The 18,487-nt window shown below is 40.9% G+C and overlaps 1 protein-coding gene across 5 annotated transcripts; it reads left to right on the plus strand.

Annotated features, from left to right (window-relative positions):
* Positions 1-4: 4 nt before the first annotated feature.
* Positions 5-11,380, plus strand: SAR1B (secretion associated Ras related GTPase 1B). Of its 5 annotated transcripts, none has more exons than XM_056502562.1 (7): positions 5-274; positions 4,618-4,688; positions 7,488-7,607; positions 8,398-8,463; positions 8,970-9,073; positions 9,224-9,355; positions 10,796-11,380. In XM_056502562.1, the coding sequence occupies exons 2-7, from the start codon at positions 4,634-4,636 to the stop codon at positions 10,910-10,912; spliced, it is 594 nt and encodes a 197-aa protein (XP_056358537.1). In that variant the 5' UTR covers positions 5-274; positions 4,618-4,633; the 3' UTR covers positions 10,913-11,380. The 5 variants fall into 5 exon arrangements, with proteins under 5 accessions (XP_056358537.1, XP_056358540.1, XP_056358541.1 ...); XM_056502565.1 differs by having other exon boundaries at positions 261-336; XM_056502566.1 differs by having other exon boundaries at positions 265-340.
* Positions 11,381-18,487: the final 7,107 nt, after the last annotated feature.

Below are 18,487 nucleotides of genomic sequence, written 5' to 3' on the forward strand. Positions count from 1 at the left end.
AGCGGCGCTGCGGCTTAAAGGGGCGGGGCCAAGGGCAGGGCTAAGCGGGCACGCGGAGGGACGGAGCCGAGCGAATCCGAACCGAACACATCCGAGTCACACCGAACCGAGCCGAGCCCAGCCGAACCAAACCGAAGGCAACCCATTCGAGACGACGCACGTCCACCCGAACACCGCCGAGTACATCCGAACACAGCCGAGCCCACCCGAGTGTGTGCGCCGCGGGCGCCGGTGCCGGAAGAAGCTGCGGGGGGCGGAGCGGGCGCAGCCGCGGGTGAGTATCGGTGTCGGTCGGTGTCGGTGCTGCTCGAGTCCCGGAGCACCTGAGGCTCGGCGGTGGGTGAGCGGGCTGGGTGAGGGGTCTGTTCTCCCCCGCCGGCGGGGATCCGGGTGAGCCCCGCAGGTGCTGGGCCGTTCCCGTGTCCTGCTGGGCTGGGCCTGGCCGGGGGTCCCTGCGCGCCCCCTCAAACTGCGGCCTGCGCGGGGCCGCGGGCAGCGCCCGCGAGGGGCTTGGGGTGGGCGCTCCCCTCCCTTCCCTTCTACCGCCTCTCTCTTCTTTTCGCCCCGGCACAGCCCTAGGACTGCTCGGGCCGCTGAGGGCACCGCCGGTCCGTGAGGCTGTCACGGTGCTCGCAGGTCCCGAGCAGCGCTGTCTCGGTGGGTCTGCGAGGGTGAGGTGCGTTAAGTAACCCCATAACCCACAGATGCCCTGCAGCCTCCTTGGGCAGCTGTCTTCCACGTTGTATTGACCTGGCAGTACTTGTTTGAAGTATTGTGATATCTTCAGTAGTCACTGCTTTTAAGGGTTTTGTTCATAAGTCAGTGAATGGTGCAGCAGCCCTGCAGTGAGGATGTGCTCTGACAGCTGGGCTTTGTGAGCCAGGGCTGGCTAAACCTCCGCAGGAGGTGCCCTTAGGAACTCGTGTGTTGTAATGCTGTCTTCCCAGGTAAACTCTGCTGTCTCAAAACCGAGTTGCTGTCAAAAAATTATTGAAATACTTAAAGAAAGTCTATGCTGTTAACTAATTTTCTAACTGTGCCTTTCCTCAGCTTCTAAAATACAACATTCAAGTGCAGTTTCAAATCAAAGAATAAACTGTGTTTTAGAATCTCAGTTTATCCCGTGAGTTTCCTAAGGATTTTGACTTTTGTTGCCTGTGGTAACACTTTATAATGTTACAGTGATCATGTGTGAAATTCTAACTTTTAAGTGATCATGTTTACATCCTACTTGAAATACTAAAAATACACCCCTAGCAGTAGTCTCTAAGCTCTTGCTTGCAGGTTGTGGTTTCAGACTGAATTGTGGCTGAGGTGCACATTGGGTGCTGTCAGGCTGGACTGAGATTTCTTCCCTTCTCTTGGTGACAGTCCCCACACAGGTGTAGCACAGTGTGTTCTCAGGTCATGTAAGAGCTGTTCACTTGGGTGTCACTGGTTTCTGTTGCCTAATTGTTCCATAAAGGCATTTAAAACTCTCTCTAAAAGCCTGATACTTTCTCTTACCATACCTTCGAGAGGCTTCATAAGTGAGTGCTGTCCTAAGGTTTGGAAGTGAAATGATGAATTTTTAGCTATAGAAAAAAAGCAAATTGAGTGTAGGAGGAAAAAAATTCCTAATTTTCAGAAGATAGAAAATGTGTGAGTGAGTTTGCTTGCTAGTCCATGCTGTCAGCAGCTTTCCCTTCAGGAGGCTGGCTTGGTGTTACCAGAGCCACTTTGAGGAAATTCCTCATTCTTCACAGTCTCCAGTAAATGAACCCACGTCCTTGGTCTGTGGAGTGCTAGACCTGGCTCCACAGGAGTTACTGGGTGATGCTTTGCTAATGAAATAACATTGACCAGGGTTATGAGGACATTTTTCAGTGGTAGACATGTGTCAGTGAAGTGGTGCTAGAAAGTTAACTTTGGAATCTGTAGTGGAGACACAGTGAGTTGGTGATGTCTGTAAAACTAGTTGGTATGAAAAGACTGTCTTGGTCCAGCACAGCTTTTCATTCGAACCTTTTGTCTGCTTCCAGTAGATTATTTTCAAATCAACCATTAAAATAGTATCCTCATCTCAATCAAGGCTTGTGAACAGTGATTGTTGAGTCTTCATTGTTCTGGCTTTTATGGTGTTTTTAATGTGAGCCTGAGAGTTTGAATCCATATATATTCAACAGCCTCAGCTCTTCCCTGAATTTGCTCTCAGTATAACAACTTTCAAAACCAGAGCAGAGCCACTATGGTTTTGTAAGGCTTTGATTTGACGCAGCTCTGAATGATATAGTTACTTTTCCTGTGTGATAAGAGTAGATTTAATATCTCTATTCAAATATTACCTGTGTGCTTTACAATTAGCTGTCCATTTTTTTCCCATTTTGAAAATGTTTCCCTTTAACTGCTGCCAGCTAATATGGAGGTTGTTTTGGGAGGATTTGGATAGCTCTATTTCCAGCACCACTTTTCCTATGATGATGGAAATTGAACCAGTATTAATGCCACTTCAGCTGTGTTTGTAGAGTAATCCTGTTCTCAGGTTAATCATTTGAATCTCACCCCTTAAAGTTTTTTCTGTAAAACATGAAGATTATTTTGGTTGAGGTTTTTTGTAAACCTAAGTGTAATAGATGAAACAGGTTAATATAACTGAACACTGAAGTTATTCTCACCTCAGTAATCTGAGCACTTCTCTTACATCACGCTGTTTGCCCTGATTTGCAGGTTATTTGAGTCGATCGTTTCCCTAAGCCCCACAGAGGCTTTTCTTGATTGGTATTTTGCTCTAGCAATAAATAAATCTGCTGACGTGTGTGTTCTGCCATGTTTGCTTATTCTTGACCTTTGATTTTTAGCCATGCAAGGGACAGTTTAAGTCATGACGTTGTGTAACTGGGTGTTTATGCATTGGCAAGCATATTTGATTTGTATTCTTAAAAACTGTGCCTGTTGCAGTTGCTGTGTAGTTCAGAGTAATGTAGATGTGGTTAAAGGTTTAAGGGTTAGTTGTGGCGAAACCAAGACACCTGGTGCTTCATCATCTGAGCAGATTTTGTTACAGTGCAAGCAAAGGTCATTAAATATTCACTCTTTCCACATTATCTCTGTATGATGTACCTGTTGTTGCGTAGTGAAGAAACTATTTGTCGTGAGTGTAGTTGCTATGATGGATGCCTGGATTTTGGGCTTGTTCAGACCTGTGTTTTGATTCCTGTGTGCTGTTCTCTAGGCTCAGAGCTGCCCTGAAGTCCTCTTGTGATGCCCCAAGATAGCCCTGCAGCTTCTAAACAAGTGTGGTGAGAACCTGTAGCAGTGTGGATGCCCTCTGCCAGCTGTGTTTAGCAGTGCAGTCCAGTTTTTCCAGGGCATTGAGACTCCAGTGTCTGCAGGGGTTATGCATTCCAGTAGGAATTAGCTGGCTAAAGGCTTCTAAGGATGTTGCCCTTTAGTCTTCCAGAAAACTAAAATACAGTTCACTATGTCAAACTGGTGCTTTCAGTGTGATTTAGAGCACAAGTTTGATGAGGAGCAGCTGAGGGAGCTGGGGAGGCTCAGCCTGGAGAAAGGAGGCTCAGGGGGAAACCTCATCACTCTCTTAAACTCCCTGACAGGTTGTAGCTGGGTCAGGGTTGGTGCTTTCTCTCAGGTGACAAGTGACAAGACAAGAGGAAACAGCTTCAAGTTGTTTGCCAGCAAACATTCAGATTAGCTATTAGGAAAAATTTCTTCTCTGAAAGGGTGGCCAAGCCCTGGCACAGGCTGCCCAAGGCAGTGGTGGATTCACCATCTCTGGAAATGCTCAAAAGTCCTGTGGATGTGGCCCTTGGGGACTTGGTGTAAGTGTTGAACATGGTGATGCTGGGCTAGCATTATCCTCACTTTAGATAAGGAGGAAATGAAGATGAAAGCTAGGAAATTAATCACTCATGGCTACACAATGAACCTAGTACTGGCTCTCAGCTTAGCCTTCTGTTCTTGAATCTAAGCTGAAGGAATTCAGTGGGAAAATACAGGGGTCTGGTCTTTTTTTGAACAAAACCTTTGCATTTAAGGTTTGAATTGTGGCAGCCTGTGCAGGACAATACAGGAGGTCACTATCTTTGAAGGATAATGCCAGTGCTTTGTGCTAGGTAGTTGTTTTCCATAACAAACCAAACAGGCAGGTTCTGTGTGGACAAGGATTTATTTGGTATCAAACTTCTCTAGATTCATCTCCGCAAAACTTCTTCATTTCTTACTGCCTCTGTTTTGAACCCCAGCAGCTCCCAGGCATGGCCAGAGCACTAAATCTGCACTGATATCCCTCTAATGCCCTCTCTGAAGTGCCACCTTTTCCCAGTTGAAAAGTGAAAATCCTGTTTAAAAGTTCCAGTGCATCATAACATACCTTCAACAAATTGTACTTTGGATAAAATTATTTTTACTTCTTGCAAAGACTGCAGTCCACGTAGTGTTTTCCCAAGGGAGGGGAAAATCTTTGCTGTTGTCACTTAACTATGATACAGTTTGCCAAAACTAATTTTTTTTTATTTTTAACATAGAATTTTAAATTACTTCTGTTACCTATAAATATTTTACATTGCTTAATGTGTTCTTCTGACAGAACTTAAATGCATTTTTTTCTCTTTATTTCAGACTATAAGATTCAGATATGTTCCTATTTGATTGGATTTACAGTGGTTTCAGTAGTGTATTGCAGTTTTTAGGTAAGTCATTATTGTTTTGAGCTTTTCCTTTCTGCTCTTCTTGTATAAAATATCTGTTCACCTCTGTTATCTTCAAATAAGACTGCTGGGTAAATAATATTTGGTTTAGTGTACATTCAGTAACACTCAAACAAAAGTTTCACTTATCAATACTAAGCATTTCCAGACTGTGCTCTCCACTCCGTCTTATCTTAATCCTTCTTGACAAAAATTTTATTTCATGATCATAATAGGTTGGACTTTTCTAATCATACGACATTTAAGCTGGTGTAATTCAGTTGGCGTTTATGGGTCTTCTGATTTTTCTCTGCTGTAAAGAGCTGAACTCAGTTATTTTAATTCAGGGCTTTTTTGCACATGAGGATATAATTTCAGAATCCAAACAGGAGGGACTGTCTACAAAAAATTAGTGCCAGATATTGATGCCTTTTCTCATGTTCAGCAGTGCATTGTTTTGTGATTTTTTTGTTCTGTGCCACAGAAATTAGCGTGAAACTTCACTGGCATCTACTCAAGAACCTCAGAAAATTATTCCCTGGCCAAAAAGTCTGCAATCCATATCAGTTCAGGGTGAAAAAAATGCACAACCACGAGGAAATTTAATGTTAGGATACTCAAAAAAGGATCAGAAGTTGCAGATCACATAGGTAAAAGGCACAATTTCCAAGTTTGAAGGATTTTATTGAAGTGGTCAAAAGCATTTGAGGGTAAGAAGTCATAGCAAGCTGTACCACCTATCTTTTATCAGTTGAAAGTTTAAAGTTTTGCACTGAATGTCAGACCCTTGGCCTGCTATCAAAATGTTAGCCAGTGAACTTTTAACTAAGTTGACTAATCTTTCTTATCTCCTCCTCCTTAGCTGCACAGTGATTGCTGTACACTGGCTTGCTCTTCCATTCTTGTGCAAGCAAAGCCTAATTCTTCTGAAAGATAGAGGTGCTTGAAGTAGCTCCCTTTTTTATGTCCCTCTTTTTCTAAAAGAAACACTTTCTCTTTGCATTCTCAGTTAGATTTGAAGAAGGCAGATCATAACATTTGGGAAACTCCCCACAGTTTCCTGTGCTGTCCTGTCAGAAGGCTGACAGGATGACTTTAGGAAGAACATCTTTTCACAAGTATACTTTTGGAATGCACAAAAAGATTTTTAAATTTATTTGTGTATATAAAAACTCAGGTCTTGATGTAGCCAATAGCTGAAGTATGGCTGCTTGTTAGCCTTATGTTTCTCTGAAAGACACTTGGGAAGCTTGAAATGTTTTGGTGAAACCAGTCATGTCTGACTGGGAAGCAAAGACTCCTGGATATGCAGGCTGAGAGTGGCAAAAATATTATTGTTTTCCTATAGGTTAGTAGAGTTCCATTTAACTCATAAAGTGAGTGTGAATTGGGGTTTGTCCTGTGATGTAAGTTACTATATGAAAATGTTTGACCACTTCTTTCTCTTTAAACATTAACACTTTCTCCTCCACTCTGTAGTTCAGTAGTTAATATATATGTATGAGCATGTGAGAAGGTGAGTTTGGGAAGTAAGAGTTGTTGTATTTGAAAGAACTGTGAAGACACTCTACAGGACCTGGAGTAATAAAGATCATGAATGAAATAAGATGAGGAATAGGAGAGAATATTCATTCCTGCAAGTTACAAAACATGTCCAGCTGGAATGTGATCCCTGAGATCGGTTTAAAGGCCGAGAGAGAGGTGAGCAAACAGCAGTGGTGTAAAGGTCTGTTGGGCAGAGGTGCCTCTGGCCCTGGAATGCCTGAACATCCAACACACGTGAGGATAGCGCCTTACAGAAGATACGGGGTTTTTTCAGTACAAAACAGGATTGATTTTTTTTGGTTTTAAATTTAATTTATCTTAATGTTTACTTTGAATATCAATGAGTTTGAAGCAATGAAAACTAATTCTGGCAGAGGATACAGTGTTGACAAGTTGTAAGAGAATTGCCCCTTTGATAATCTCCAATTTAAGAAAATATGGTCTTCGTGTTTTAAACATCTTTCCTCTCCTTCACAGCAACTGTTGCATTTCTGGGGTTGTTAGTGGAGGGGGAGAAGAAGGGCAGAAGGCATTTTTATAAAGATGGCAACCAATGAAAATAAAATTTCTTATTCCTGTTAGGATAGCATTGTCACATGGGACAAGGTGTGTCAGAATGCCCTAATGATGCCATTCAAGATGTAGCAGTTTTCCTGGGGGTATAGGTGAAAGTTACTTTTTGTCCAAATAATATGTTAACCAATATTAAAGAATTCATACACAAATTATGATTATTGATGCTGAATCAATTTCTCTGTGTTACTCTGAAGTCTGAGTTTTTCTTTTGTCTTGGATGAGTGTTTTGCTGTAACGGAGGTAGCTGAACAGAGTTCAGGTTCAGGATGGTGCATGGTCCAGAGCCTGCTGTTAGTGCTGGGTCTGCACCCATCTCTCCTGTGAGCAGAACTGTCCTTTTGCTGGGGCAGAGTAAACTACTCTTGCATTTTGTCCTGTTCTGCCATGCTTTTTCTAAGACAATGCAATGCATTTCCATGATTGACACATTCACACCAATTGTGTGCCTCTCCTGCTCCTGCCAAGCATCCTGTAAGCTGCATGTTTCCTGGTGCAGCAGGCTTGTGTAAGTGGGAATGTCATTTGTATGACATGGATAAAGGGCACTGATAAAGGTGTGGTGGAGTTTGCCTGGTCTGTATTTTGTACCGTGACTGTACACAGGAACAAAATCACCTCTAGTGCTGGAAATGAACTCCTGCTGGTTGAACTGATTAATCACTAGGTCCTATTTTGTTCTAGGACTGTACAAGAAATCAGGCAAACTAGTGTTTCTTGGACTGGACAATGCTGGAAAAACTACACTGCTGCACATGCTCAAAGATGACAGACTGGGACAACATGTTCCCACGTTACACCCCAGTAAGTTAATAGTGCTGTTCCTTAGCTAGAAAGCATTTGGAGAATTGCAAGAAAAGCAGGATCTGATTATATATCATAAGACCACCAGTGCAACTGGGAGACACAAAGGGATTTTTGGGATTGCAATCCATGGATAGTTCAAGTAATCTTAAAAAAGCTATGTGTGTAGGATAGTTCAGTGTGTTATATTTAAATTTAAAAGGTGAATAACAAGCAGAACAATGAAGCAGAGGGTTTGTACTATAGAAGGTGCAAAAAATAGGGGCTAGCAATTTTTGGGAACAGCTTCTCTTTATAATTGGAAAATCAGTGTTTGTGTCTCAGAGGTTGCTGTGTAATTGTTATTCTGGTAACCTTGCAGGAGAAAAAGTTCAACAAAGGTTGAAAATGTGGATTGGGGAAGTCCACTAAGGAGGTGAGAAATTGGAAAAGGGTGTGAAGAGGAGAAGCCTTGAACAGTATTGAAAACAAAATGCCAAATGCAAAATCTTTTTTGCAAACCAGATGCCAGAGCCAACTGTTGTTTGTGTAATATGTAGGGATAAATAGTGTAGGAATACTCTGCTGTTCTTAGCATTGTAGATATTTCACACATGCTTTAATGGTTAATAACATTTTGGTGATACACAAATGTGTCATTGATTTGGAGAGAATGTATTGCTCCCATTTTCTTTTTGGATTACAAAATACTGGAAAGAACCAAAAGAAACTAAAATCTATGTGCTAGAAGGTCAGACTTTTCCAAAGCACTGCATAATCTTCACCTAGAACCTAATTCTGTTATTTCCAGCTTCAGAAGAGCTGACAATTGCTGGCATGACTTTCACTACCTTCGACCTGGGTGGACATGCTCAAGGTAAGAGTGTGTCTCTGAACTGGGCTGGAGTTTGCTTCCAATCAGAAGGACCAATCAGAAAAAGCCCTGTTGCAGAGACTGAGTTCCCACACTCTTCTGTGATAGCATAAAAGACGTTGGCTGCTCTTTTGCCCATCTACACTATTTATCACAAATCACAAGTATGATTTGGCAAGTTCTGCAGTAGAGGAGAAACTTTTGACTAATCCTGTGAGGAGGAGTTCTGTACTTTGAATTCCTTACATTTACCTTCAAACTTACCTTTGCTGACATAATTCTTGGGGAAACAAAAAATATTTCCATACATCAGCATTCATGTTGGACAGCACTGTGGTAACATTAGAGAGAATTACAATTGTATCCCAAATACTGGCCACATAAGCTAAAAATTAAAAAAAATGAAATTAATAAACCCACACACACCTATTGCTTCTTAATTACCAATGTGTATCACTCTGTATTTGGGGATAATTTCCTTTTATTTTTATTTCTTATTTTCCATGTAGCTCGCAGAGTGTGGAAAAACTATCTGCCTGCAATTAATGGTGTTGTGTTCTTGGTGGACTGTGCAGATCATGAAAGATTGCTTGAATCAAAAGAAGAACTTGATGTAAGTTTAAATGAGCTTTTGAAAGTTTCAGCTTCTAAGAATTAAGCTCAAATAGCCAACAGACCTCTGCTGCCACCTACAAGTGAGTAGTAGTGATTTGACCTTCTGTATTCTGAATTAATCAGTCCTCCTTTCTCCATTCCTTTGCAGTCACTAATGACAGATGAAACTATTGCTAATGTGCCTATCCTAATTCTTGGTAACAAGATTGACAGACCTGAAGCCATCAGTGAAGAGAGGTTACGAGAGACATTTGGTCTGTATGGCCAGACAACAGGAAAGGTATTGCTGCTTTTTTTTTTCTTTTTTTTTTTTTTTTTTTTCTTTTTTTTTTTTTTTTTGTTGACTCTGGTTTGCTCCAGCTATACAGAATAAATGTTTTTCAAATTTATGAAGTACTTAGTACATAACAACAGTATATAGAATGCATCCTGGAGTCTCTGTGTGTGTGTGTGTTTGATGTATATCTATTACAACTTTTTACATTGTTTTGTTGCCACATTTTTTCAGAGAAAATATATTTGTATCTAGAATAATTTTTAGTGCTTCCAACTTTCTTATGCACTATTTTTAAAGTTTTCAGAAGCTATAGGTATAGAGCAAATGATAAGAGAAAACTGAATAGAATCTTTCAGTAAGTGACTTTTCTCATTTCAAGTACAAGCTTTAATCATCTTCCACCTAACATATTTGCCTAAAGTTTAGAAATAGACTTACATCATTGTAGAAGTCTAAGTTGGTAGGTTGTGGGAAGGAAAAAGTTGCTACTGGCATCCGTAACAGTGAGGCAAATTTTTAGTAAGGATTTTTTGATACTTCAGCTCCTGTTAGCATTAGAAACAGTTCTTGATGTCCTTGGCCCTTGGAAAGAAACCTCCCTGCAGCTGATGGAGTTGTTCCACTGTGGCTTCCAATCACAGCTCTCATTAGCTGACTAGCTCTGCTGAGGGCACCTGCCTTGCAATTCCTCTTTGCTGATTCACTCTTAGGTGCCTCCCTTAAAAGTTCAGTGCCAGAGTTTAGGTCAGGCAGGAACAAATCTTTACTTTCTTGTTTGCTGCATTTTGCCCTCTTCTTTTCTGGTCTTTACACTACATGTATTTGATGAAGCATGGACATCACTGTGGATCTCCAGTTGAACAGCAGCTTTATTACACTGTGCTGATCTTACCAAGCAAGCACCTTTCACTCTTGCTTTGGTCAGTCCTAAAATTTGTAGCAAATGGTTTTTTTATCTGGTTGGAAAACTGTTGCAAACAGAGCTGGGAACTGTGACTGAACACCAAATACAAGCTCTAAAATTCTCTGCATGTTTGCTGTTCTGTCCTGGTTTCACGTACTTCCCCGTCTCCAGTGTGGATGCACGTGACAACACACATAGTGTATTTCCTGTATACAAGTTCCTGAGATTAAGGTCACATGTTCTGGTCTCTCTGTGGAGGTGTCAGGCCCAGAGAAGCTGGGGATGCCCCATTCCTGGAAGTGTTTTCATGCCAGTTTGGACAGGGCTTGGAGCGACCTGGTCTGGTGCAAGGTGTCCCTGCCCATGGCAGGGGTTTGGAATGAGATTAGCTTTAAGGTCCCTTCCAACCCAACCCATTCTATGATCTTAGATTAATTTATTTTCCAGAATTCCTGTGTCAAATGCGAGTTAAATAAGGGCAATTCATAGAAGCATGTGGAATAGATGTTTATTAAGGGAATGTTTGTGTCTCTCTGCAGGGCAGCACACCACTGAAGGACCTGAATGCCAGGCCCCTGGAGGTGTTCATGTGCAGTGTGCTAAAGAGACAAGGCTACGGGGAAGGATTCCGCTGGATGGCCCAGTACATCAACTGATTCCTGCCAAAATCACAGCAGCACATCCTGGCCCAGGTCTCAGTGTTGTCTGCTCCTTATTTGATCACTCAGTGTATGTAACTTGAATTCATTTGACTGTTCAATTTTAAAAAAACACATTTTTAGCTAATTATATCATTGATGCTAAATTGTAAGTGTGAAGATTGCAAAATTATTTCAAGCAAGTTTGTAAATTTAAATACCACAACCTGTGAGCTTTCTAATCCCATGCAACATCCTTTTGCAGCTTTTAATTTAATGAGTCTCCAGCACCATTTTTGGTCAGAGCAACTTTCCATTACAGTATGTTTGAATGCACTTTTTAACAGCTGAAAACGATGGACATGTGAAAAATATTTAATGCTTATGTTAAATTTTTTATGTACTTTTTTGAAACTGGTTTTATAACTTTAGAGTATATAACCATCTTTCAAGGAATAATAAATAATTACCTGATGGATAATTGCATGATGCCTTACAGTTTTCAATAATACACTTTCTTATGCAACGTCATGCAATAAATTTAAATCCAGTTTTTGGCATCTTTAATGGGAAATGTTTCATTTTAATGTGTCTTAACTAGTGAGGCTGGTCTGAAAAGGTGGGATGTTTTCCTGAAACACAAGCAGGCCACAAAGTAGTTTCACTGTAGGTTAGACTAAGGTGGGTTTTTTCAGACTACTAAATTGTATTTATTTTAGGATTTTCCATAGCAAAGGAAAAATCTACTGTGATGCCCTTATAATTACCACAAGTACAAATAGTGTAAATTAGTCGTGCCAAAGTGAATCTCAAACTAATGACAGAAGTGGTCTTAATCTACTGGTCTCTTGAATTAAACCCCTGATGTGATACAAGAAATACAGCTTTGTGTTGAAGACATTAAGAATACCACTGCACTAAATATCCTGTTTTCAATTTCATTCATATTTGGGTCTGCCAGAAGACTTGCCCATGAAATTTCCAGGAAAAAAATGAGTTGACATTGCTGCTTTTGAAAACTTACCAGCTCATACCTATTGGCCAGTTTTAGTTTTGGTATTTTGAACTGGGACAAGATGGATTCTTTTATATGGTTTTGCTTTGAAACCTGGCCAATATGGCAGCTGCTGGCTGCCCAGGGCACTTACTTCTGGGATAAAATTCAGTCCCTCTTACCAGTTTCTGACTGCTTTTCCCCGCTTTAGAGTGTTAATTCCCCAAGGAGAAAGCAGATAATCTTTGAAGAAAGAGTGTTGCAGCACATTTTACTGATCCTGACTGGGAGCTGTAGTTGGTGCTTTCTTGTGCTGGGCAAGTTTTGCTCCTAATTTGCTAAATGAAGGTGGGGTTTCAGCCCTGTAGTCACCATTTCACTATGATGGGTTTGAGTTTCACTGTGTAGTTTGTTTTGTCCTTGTACAAATACAAACTGCTGCAAGTTGTACTGAATCCGTTTTACTTCCTGTTGTATATCTTCTTCAAAATATTTTAGGCCTTATGTTTCCAATATCCATGGCAGAAAATATATTTCTAACTGTTTTCATTTCACAAATAACTTTCTCTTGACCTGTGGGCTTGAATCTCAGATTTAAAGGCTGTAGGCACAAAGCAAATAAATGAGACTTATTCCTTGCCCAAACCTGAACTGGTATGATTGAATATTGATGATCAGTTCCCCACAGTCCTAGGTTGTGCATCTGAATAATTCAGAGACTAATTAATATAAATTGTAAATGAAGTTTATTACTGTAGAATCACATGCAAAGCACTAAGCCCAGTTTCTGTGTGGTGCAGTTCAGTGTGAGGGCATTGGATGACTTTTCCAAATGACCAGCATAGAGAATTCTGCATTTAAACTCGTGCTCAGCTGTAGAATGGTGTCTCTGCTGCATAAATCCAAACTGGAGGCAAGAAGTGGCCTCTCACCACTGTGGTGGTCCAGGACTGTGGAACAGTCCTACATGCCTCTTGTTTTTTTTCCTCTAGCTTTTTTCTGATGATGGTTATAATGCAGAGAACCACAGCTAAATCACTAGATGGTGTAAATATTAAAAGTACTACTTGCAGAGTCACATTGTGGTGTTGATGTGAGAGACTGGGGACTGTTGCCTGTGCTTATGGAAATGAAGCTGGAGGTGGAGATTTTCTGCTGCACTTCCACAGGCTGATCCATTGCATGGACTTGGAGGGGTCCTCTTCACCTGCTCTTCCAACCAAGTGTGAACAACAGCACTAAAGAAGGGGGTTAATCCTATTAAAAAATTCATAAGGAAGGGAGGTGATGGTGCATAAAAGTGTGTGTTAAGAATAATTCCCAGTGTTGTGGAAACTCTTGATTTCGTGGTTTCTGCTGTGAGATGGTGGCTGAAATGTGATTGTAATAAGGGCACGAAGAAACCTGGACCTTGTGTTATCCACCTGGGTATGTTGTTGGAATAGGTGATCAGTGCTCAGAGGAAGGACCTTTCTTCTGTAGTTTACATTCTGTTGTGCACATGAATGTGAATGCGTGTTGTGTGTTTTGTGTGAAGACTTCATTAATAGACGAATATACTGATGAGAATTTTCCTGGTGGTTCTCATCCCCACCACCTCCATATCTCCCTGGCCAATTATTTCTGGTTTTGACTGTGAGCAGTCTTGCTTCAAAAACATAGTGTTCATATTTGGGTCTGACCTTTTTTTTTTTTTTTTTTTTTTTTCACTCTTGACTATGCAGATTTCAATTGAACATCACTTTAAAACAATGTGAAAAAGAAAACTCATTAATAAAGATGTTATTTATGAATCGGTCTTTTTTTTTTTTACATTGCAACAGTTCCTTAAGAGAAATGAATGCAGATTTTTAAGATCCTAATCACTACTTTTGACAGTGGCCTGTATTTCACAGCAGTGACCCCAGCTGCTAGCATCTCTGGGTTGAATAAGATTTCTTTTGATTGGATGTAATTAAAATTGTGGTCTAGTATGTATTGTATAACTGAGAGGTGATTGCTGTATTTCAGTCTTGGTTTAATACATTTTTCAGCAACAATTATTGGCATTGGAGATGGGAAAGCTCTCCAAGCTTTCTCATTTATTCTCTGCCAGATCAGGATTATTTCTGTGTTCAGGTCCTGACTGATGTGCCAAAGGTGACTTGTGGCATTCACTGGAGTACAATACCTACATGCATGGGAGCTTTATTGTGTTTTGATAATTGGATTTGAGCATCAAATAGAACATTTGGCATTACTTATTATAAATAATGTCAGTTCAGGAAAATGATGGAGATGGTCTCCAATCCCAGTGAATTCACAGGTCTGCTGGAGGTCAGATTGTTTTTCTCTTGTTTGTCCTGTCAAAGTATTTGGTTGTTGCCAACCAAAGTCCAGTGTTTCTGTTGACTACAACGTGCTCACATTTAGGTCACACTATTGTTAGTTGTGAATTAAGGAGTTACATTTGAGCTTCATCCACTGGTGTCAGTGGGGACATGTAACTTCCTTGCACTAGGACAAACCACTCTTTGCACTGGTGTTTCTATTCTGAAATGTGAGTGCTCTAAATGTTGAAAAGCATAATTTATATAATAAACTGCAGAAGAAAAGCTAAAGATGAAAGTGTTCTTTAACATGTTGTCTGTGCATTTGTTATTGTGTTGTCCCATCCTGTGCTGGAAATACAAGCATTTGGAATAGAAAATAAAATTTTGCTTGAAATTTGAAGGAGTTTTAAATAGGTAGTTCTTGTCAAATTTCATCAAAATCAGGAAAAAAGTGTGCTCAGTACATGGTCTAGGAGTGAGTTTGGGTTTTCTTGGGTGGGTATAGTAATAGTTCTGTCTCATTTTTGCTCAACTTCTATTCATGGGTATATGGAAAAAAATTCTCAATCTGGAAAACTCTCTGAACATGGAAAAAATTGCATTTCCTTTGCTGCAGTTCTAAAATAAGATGGAAAGTTATGATCTTAGAGGTGACTGATGCTTCCTTAGAATCCAACTGCGCTCTAGGATTGGCCCTGTTGGTAGAATTGCCACCAACATGGAGTGGGGATTGCCACTGAGTTCAAACTTACCAAACTGAGTGTAGCCCACAGGGGAGTGTGCTAACCTGCTGCTAGAGAACTATTTTCCAACCCTAAGCATACGTTCTCCTTAGTATACATTATTTAAATTATTCTTTGTATGCATTTGAATTACAATTAAAAATTTGATGAGCAAGTATGGTAAAATAATAATTAAAAAAATATATTCCTTGTTTTTCTTATGACCCTGTTTATTACTGCACATGTTGCATCATAGTAAGAAGTCTTATAGTAATATTTTGGAGCCTTTGATGCCTTTCATTTCAGGCCCTCAGCTTTCAATCTGCTAATGCTGCCTTATCATCCTTGTGAGTAGAAGAGCTTTTGTCCTTGTTTTACCTCTGGTGACAGTGATGGCTGGAGGGATTGGGTTATGCTTGGTGTCTGCCTGAAGAAGAACTCTCACAGCAGCCTTTACTACAAGTCTGCACCCATAGTAGGTTTTAAAGGATAAAAAAACCCAGGAGTCTGTAGGAGAGAAAATTAAGAGCTTTCGCTTTACTGGCAAATAAATAATTACAGGAGATAGTGTGGGAGAAATTGAGATGTACAGCTACAGTAGGGATAGCAGCTGGAGCTCTGGATGCTGCCTGGAGAAACAGTGGTTAGGCAGAGCTAGTAATGTAGCTTTCCCTTTTTTAGAACTTATGTTTTGTTGCTGGCATTAGAGAGAAGCTTTTAGCATTGGTGTAAAGAAGGATGGGCGTTCCTTCAAAATAAGAGCTTTACTCAAGCATGTTTTTTGGAAGTGTGTCCTATCCACTGCTCTAACTCACTGCCTTGTCAGTGACAGCTGTCTCTGGGGAGCTCTGATGAACATCCCCAGAAGAAGGTTATGTATGATTTGACACCTGTAGATTTGTTCATGAAGAAAACTTCTTTTTGATGTATAGTATGTTTTTTTCAGTTCCCCTCTAGCCCTCCTATCTGCTATTAGCACTTCTGTAATAGCCTTTTGTTTCCAAATCTGTAATTTAAATTGCCTCCCAACTTTAAAAAAATCTGATTCTTTTTGTCCTAGGCTCTTTTTGGGGAGGGGCACTTTTTCCCAACACTTTGATGCTTAAAAATCTTGAGAAAGCGAGACCTCCACCAAAGAAGAAATTCTGCTTGTGTTTTCAGAGCCATTGTCAGGCACAATGCAAGAAAGAAGCAGTAGGAAGCTTATATGTGTTGTTTGCTATTATTATTTTGTGAGAAACAAGGAAAACCCAAAAAGTTAGTCTCTAGCTGAAGTTAACTGAGCTGCTATGAGTCTGCAGCAAAGAATGTGTAACAGATCCTCACACATGTGACTGTGGGATGAGTCTATTTATGTCTCAGTAAACATGAAATTATGAAATACACACCATGGAGATGGGTCTGGTGAAGTCCTTGGCTGACCTGGTCAACTGTCATTCGGCTTGCACCTCTCTGGGAGAACAAAGTGAATTTAAACTTGCTGCAGAACACTGTGCTGCTGAAAGATGTTTAGTGAAAAGGAAGCAGGTTCATGCAATAAAGCAAAGAAACCATCCTGTGTGTTATACCAGATAAGAGGGAAAATGCTGGGAGTTTCTGTAATAATATCTTAGACACCTTGTGGGCATAAGAGCACTTCACAAAAACAGCATCTAGAAAAAAAATCACAAAAAATAATTTTTCTTTTCTATGTTCCAGATCTGAAATAAACAGATGACTGAGACTTGGATCCTTTCTGCAAAATATTTTAAAAGTGCAAATCTCAAGATTGCAAAAGAAGGAAAAAAATACGTGAGAAAAATGGGTCATGGAGACTGCTTTTGCACTCATTAGATGGTACCAGTGGTGACCTGCACAGTACAAAGCTGTGGTGGGGAAGGAGCTGGTCCTACCCTGAATCCTTGGTTGGAGCCTTCTGGGATCCAGCCCATTGCCAGAGGGAGTGAGTAGGAGGCACTGGGCAGGCACTTGCTGGGACAAGGAGCAGCCTGTCTGTGCAGGCACAGGAGTCCTGGAGGTGGGAGGAGACCCAAAGCCTGCCCTGGGAACTGGGTGAAAAAGTCATACAAGGAGGGAGAGCAGAACTCCATCCAACCTGGCCCTGAACAGGGATGGGGCAGCCACAGCTTCTCTGGGCAGCCTGTGCCAGGGCCTTGCCATCCTCACAGGGAAGAATTTCTCCCTAATATCCATTCTACCCTACCCTCTGTTAGTCTGAAGCCATTCCCCTTTATCCTGGCACTCCATGCCCTTGTCAAAGTCCCTCTCCAGGTCTCCTGGAGTCCCTTATGAATAACTCCAGCTCTGTCAGCCTGTCTCCAGACCAGAGATGCTCCAGCCCTCAGAACATCTTTGTGGCCTTCCCTGGAGTTGCTCCAACAAATCTGTGTCCTTTTTATTTACTCCATTTTTTTATTTTCTCATTTTGCAAAAGAGGCAATCCAACTCCCACCTGCTTTTCAGCAAATGCCTGAGCACAGCTTGTTCAAAAACAGCTGGTGACCCTCTATTCACACACAACAACCCCCAAATTCTTGGAGCAACATATGCCTTCATCTCCCTCCTGTGCAATGCAGCCTAAAGGGCATGTGTTGCAACACTGCATCTGATGAATCTCAGCCCAACTGGACCGTGGCAAGGGTTTGCTGGTGCACTCAACTCATCTCAGCTGCAGAAGATTTGAGCCACGATTTGATTTATGTCCCACAGGGAAGTTCAGCATCAGGTATTTCGGGTAAGGTACTGAGTATAATTCAATCCTGACAGCTATGGGGTTAGAAGGACAAATGCTGCCAAAAATCTTAGTTTCTTTTCTTTATTGGCACTTATTCAGTTGCAGAAGGACAGGAGGAGAATTATTCAGGTCTTGGTGCATAGGAAAAGCAGGATCAAGCCTTTCATTTTGCACCTTTAAACTCTCAAGGTTCGATTTTGCTCACACAAAATTTGTTCATCCCTCACATGCTGCTGGTGCTGCATTTGCTGGACAGGAATGATATTCCTCTGAGTCACAGAGGAGATTCTAGCTCCAAAAGAGCTCCTTTGATTCAAATTTTTAAAATATATAGTTAGGATCTGTGTAAGACCTTCAGCGAAGTGGATAATTTGGATGGTGGCCTCCTTTCTCCAATGAATTCCTTTAATCAGAGGTGTCTCAGTAACCAACAGTTGTGTTTTCTGCCTTGTGGCAGTTTACGGAAATTGGATACAGGTATTTCAGCTCTATCATTTAGATACTTGACTCTCCTTGCAAGCATTTGTATTTAAACTGCAGACAGATTGTCAGTGAGATGTGATTCATGTGAATGCTCCTCATAAAAAACTATTACAAAAGCAAACAGAACTCCAGGTTCACTGAGGAATATGAATAAAACAAGGCTTAACCAGCAATGAGTCAATGCAGAAATGAAGTGCCTGTTTATTGGTAAATAAAGGCTGGTTGCCATTCCCTGCTTCTAAGCCCACGTGCCCCCAAGAGGTTTGGAAAGTGGTGATGCAAACTGATGAGTCACGTTTAGAACAATAGTTTCTTCATGTGAAATGACTCAGGATGAAAGGAAAACAG

This window comes from Oenanthe melanoleuca, chromosome 13 (assembly GCF_029582105.1).
Source record: "Oenanthe melanoleuca isolate GR-GAL-2019-014 chromosome 13, OMel1.0, whole genome shotgun sequence".
Lineage (NCBI taxonomy): Eukaryota > Metazoa > Chordata > Aves > Passeriformes > Muscicapidae > Oenanthe > Oenanthe melanoleuca.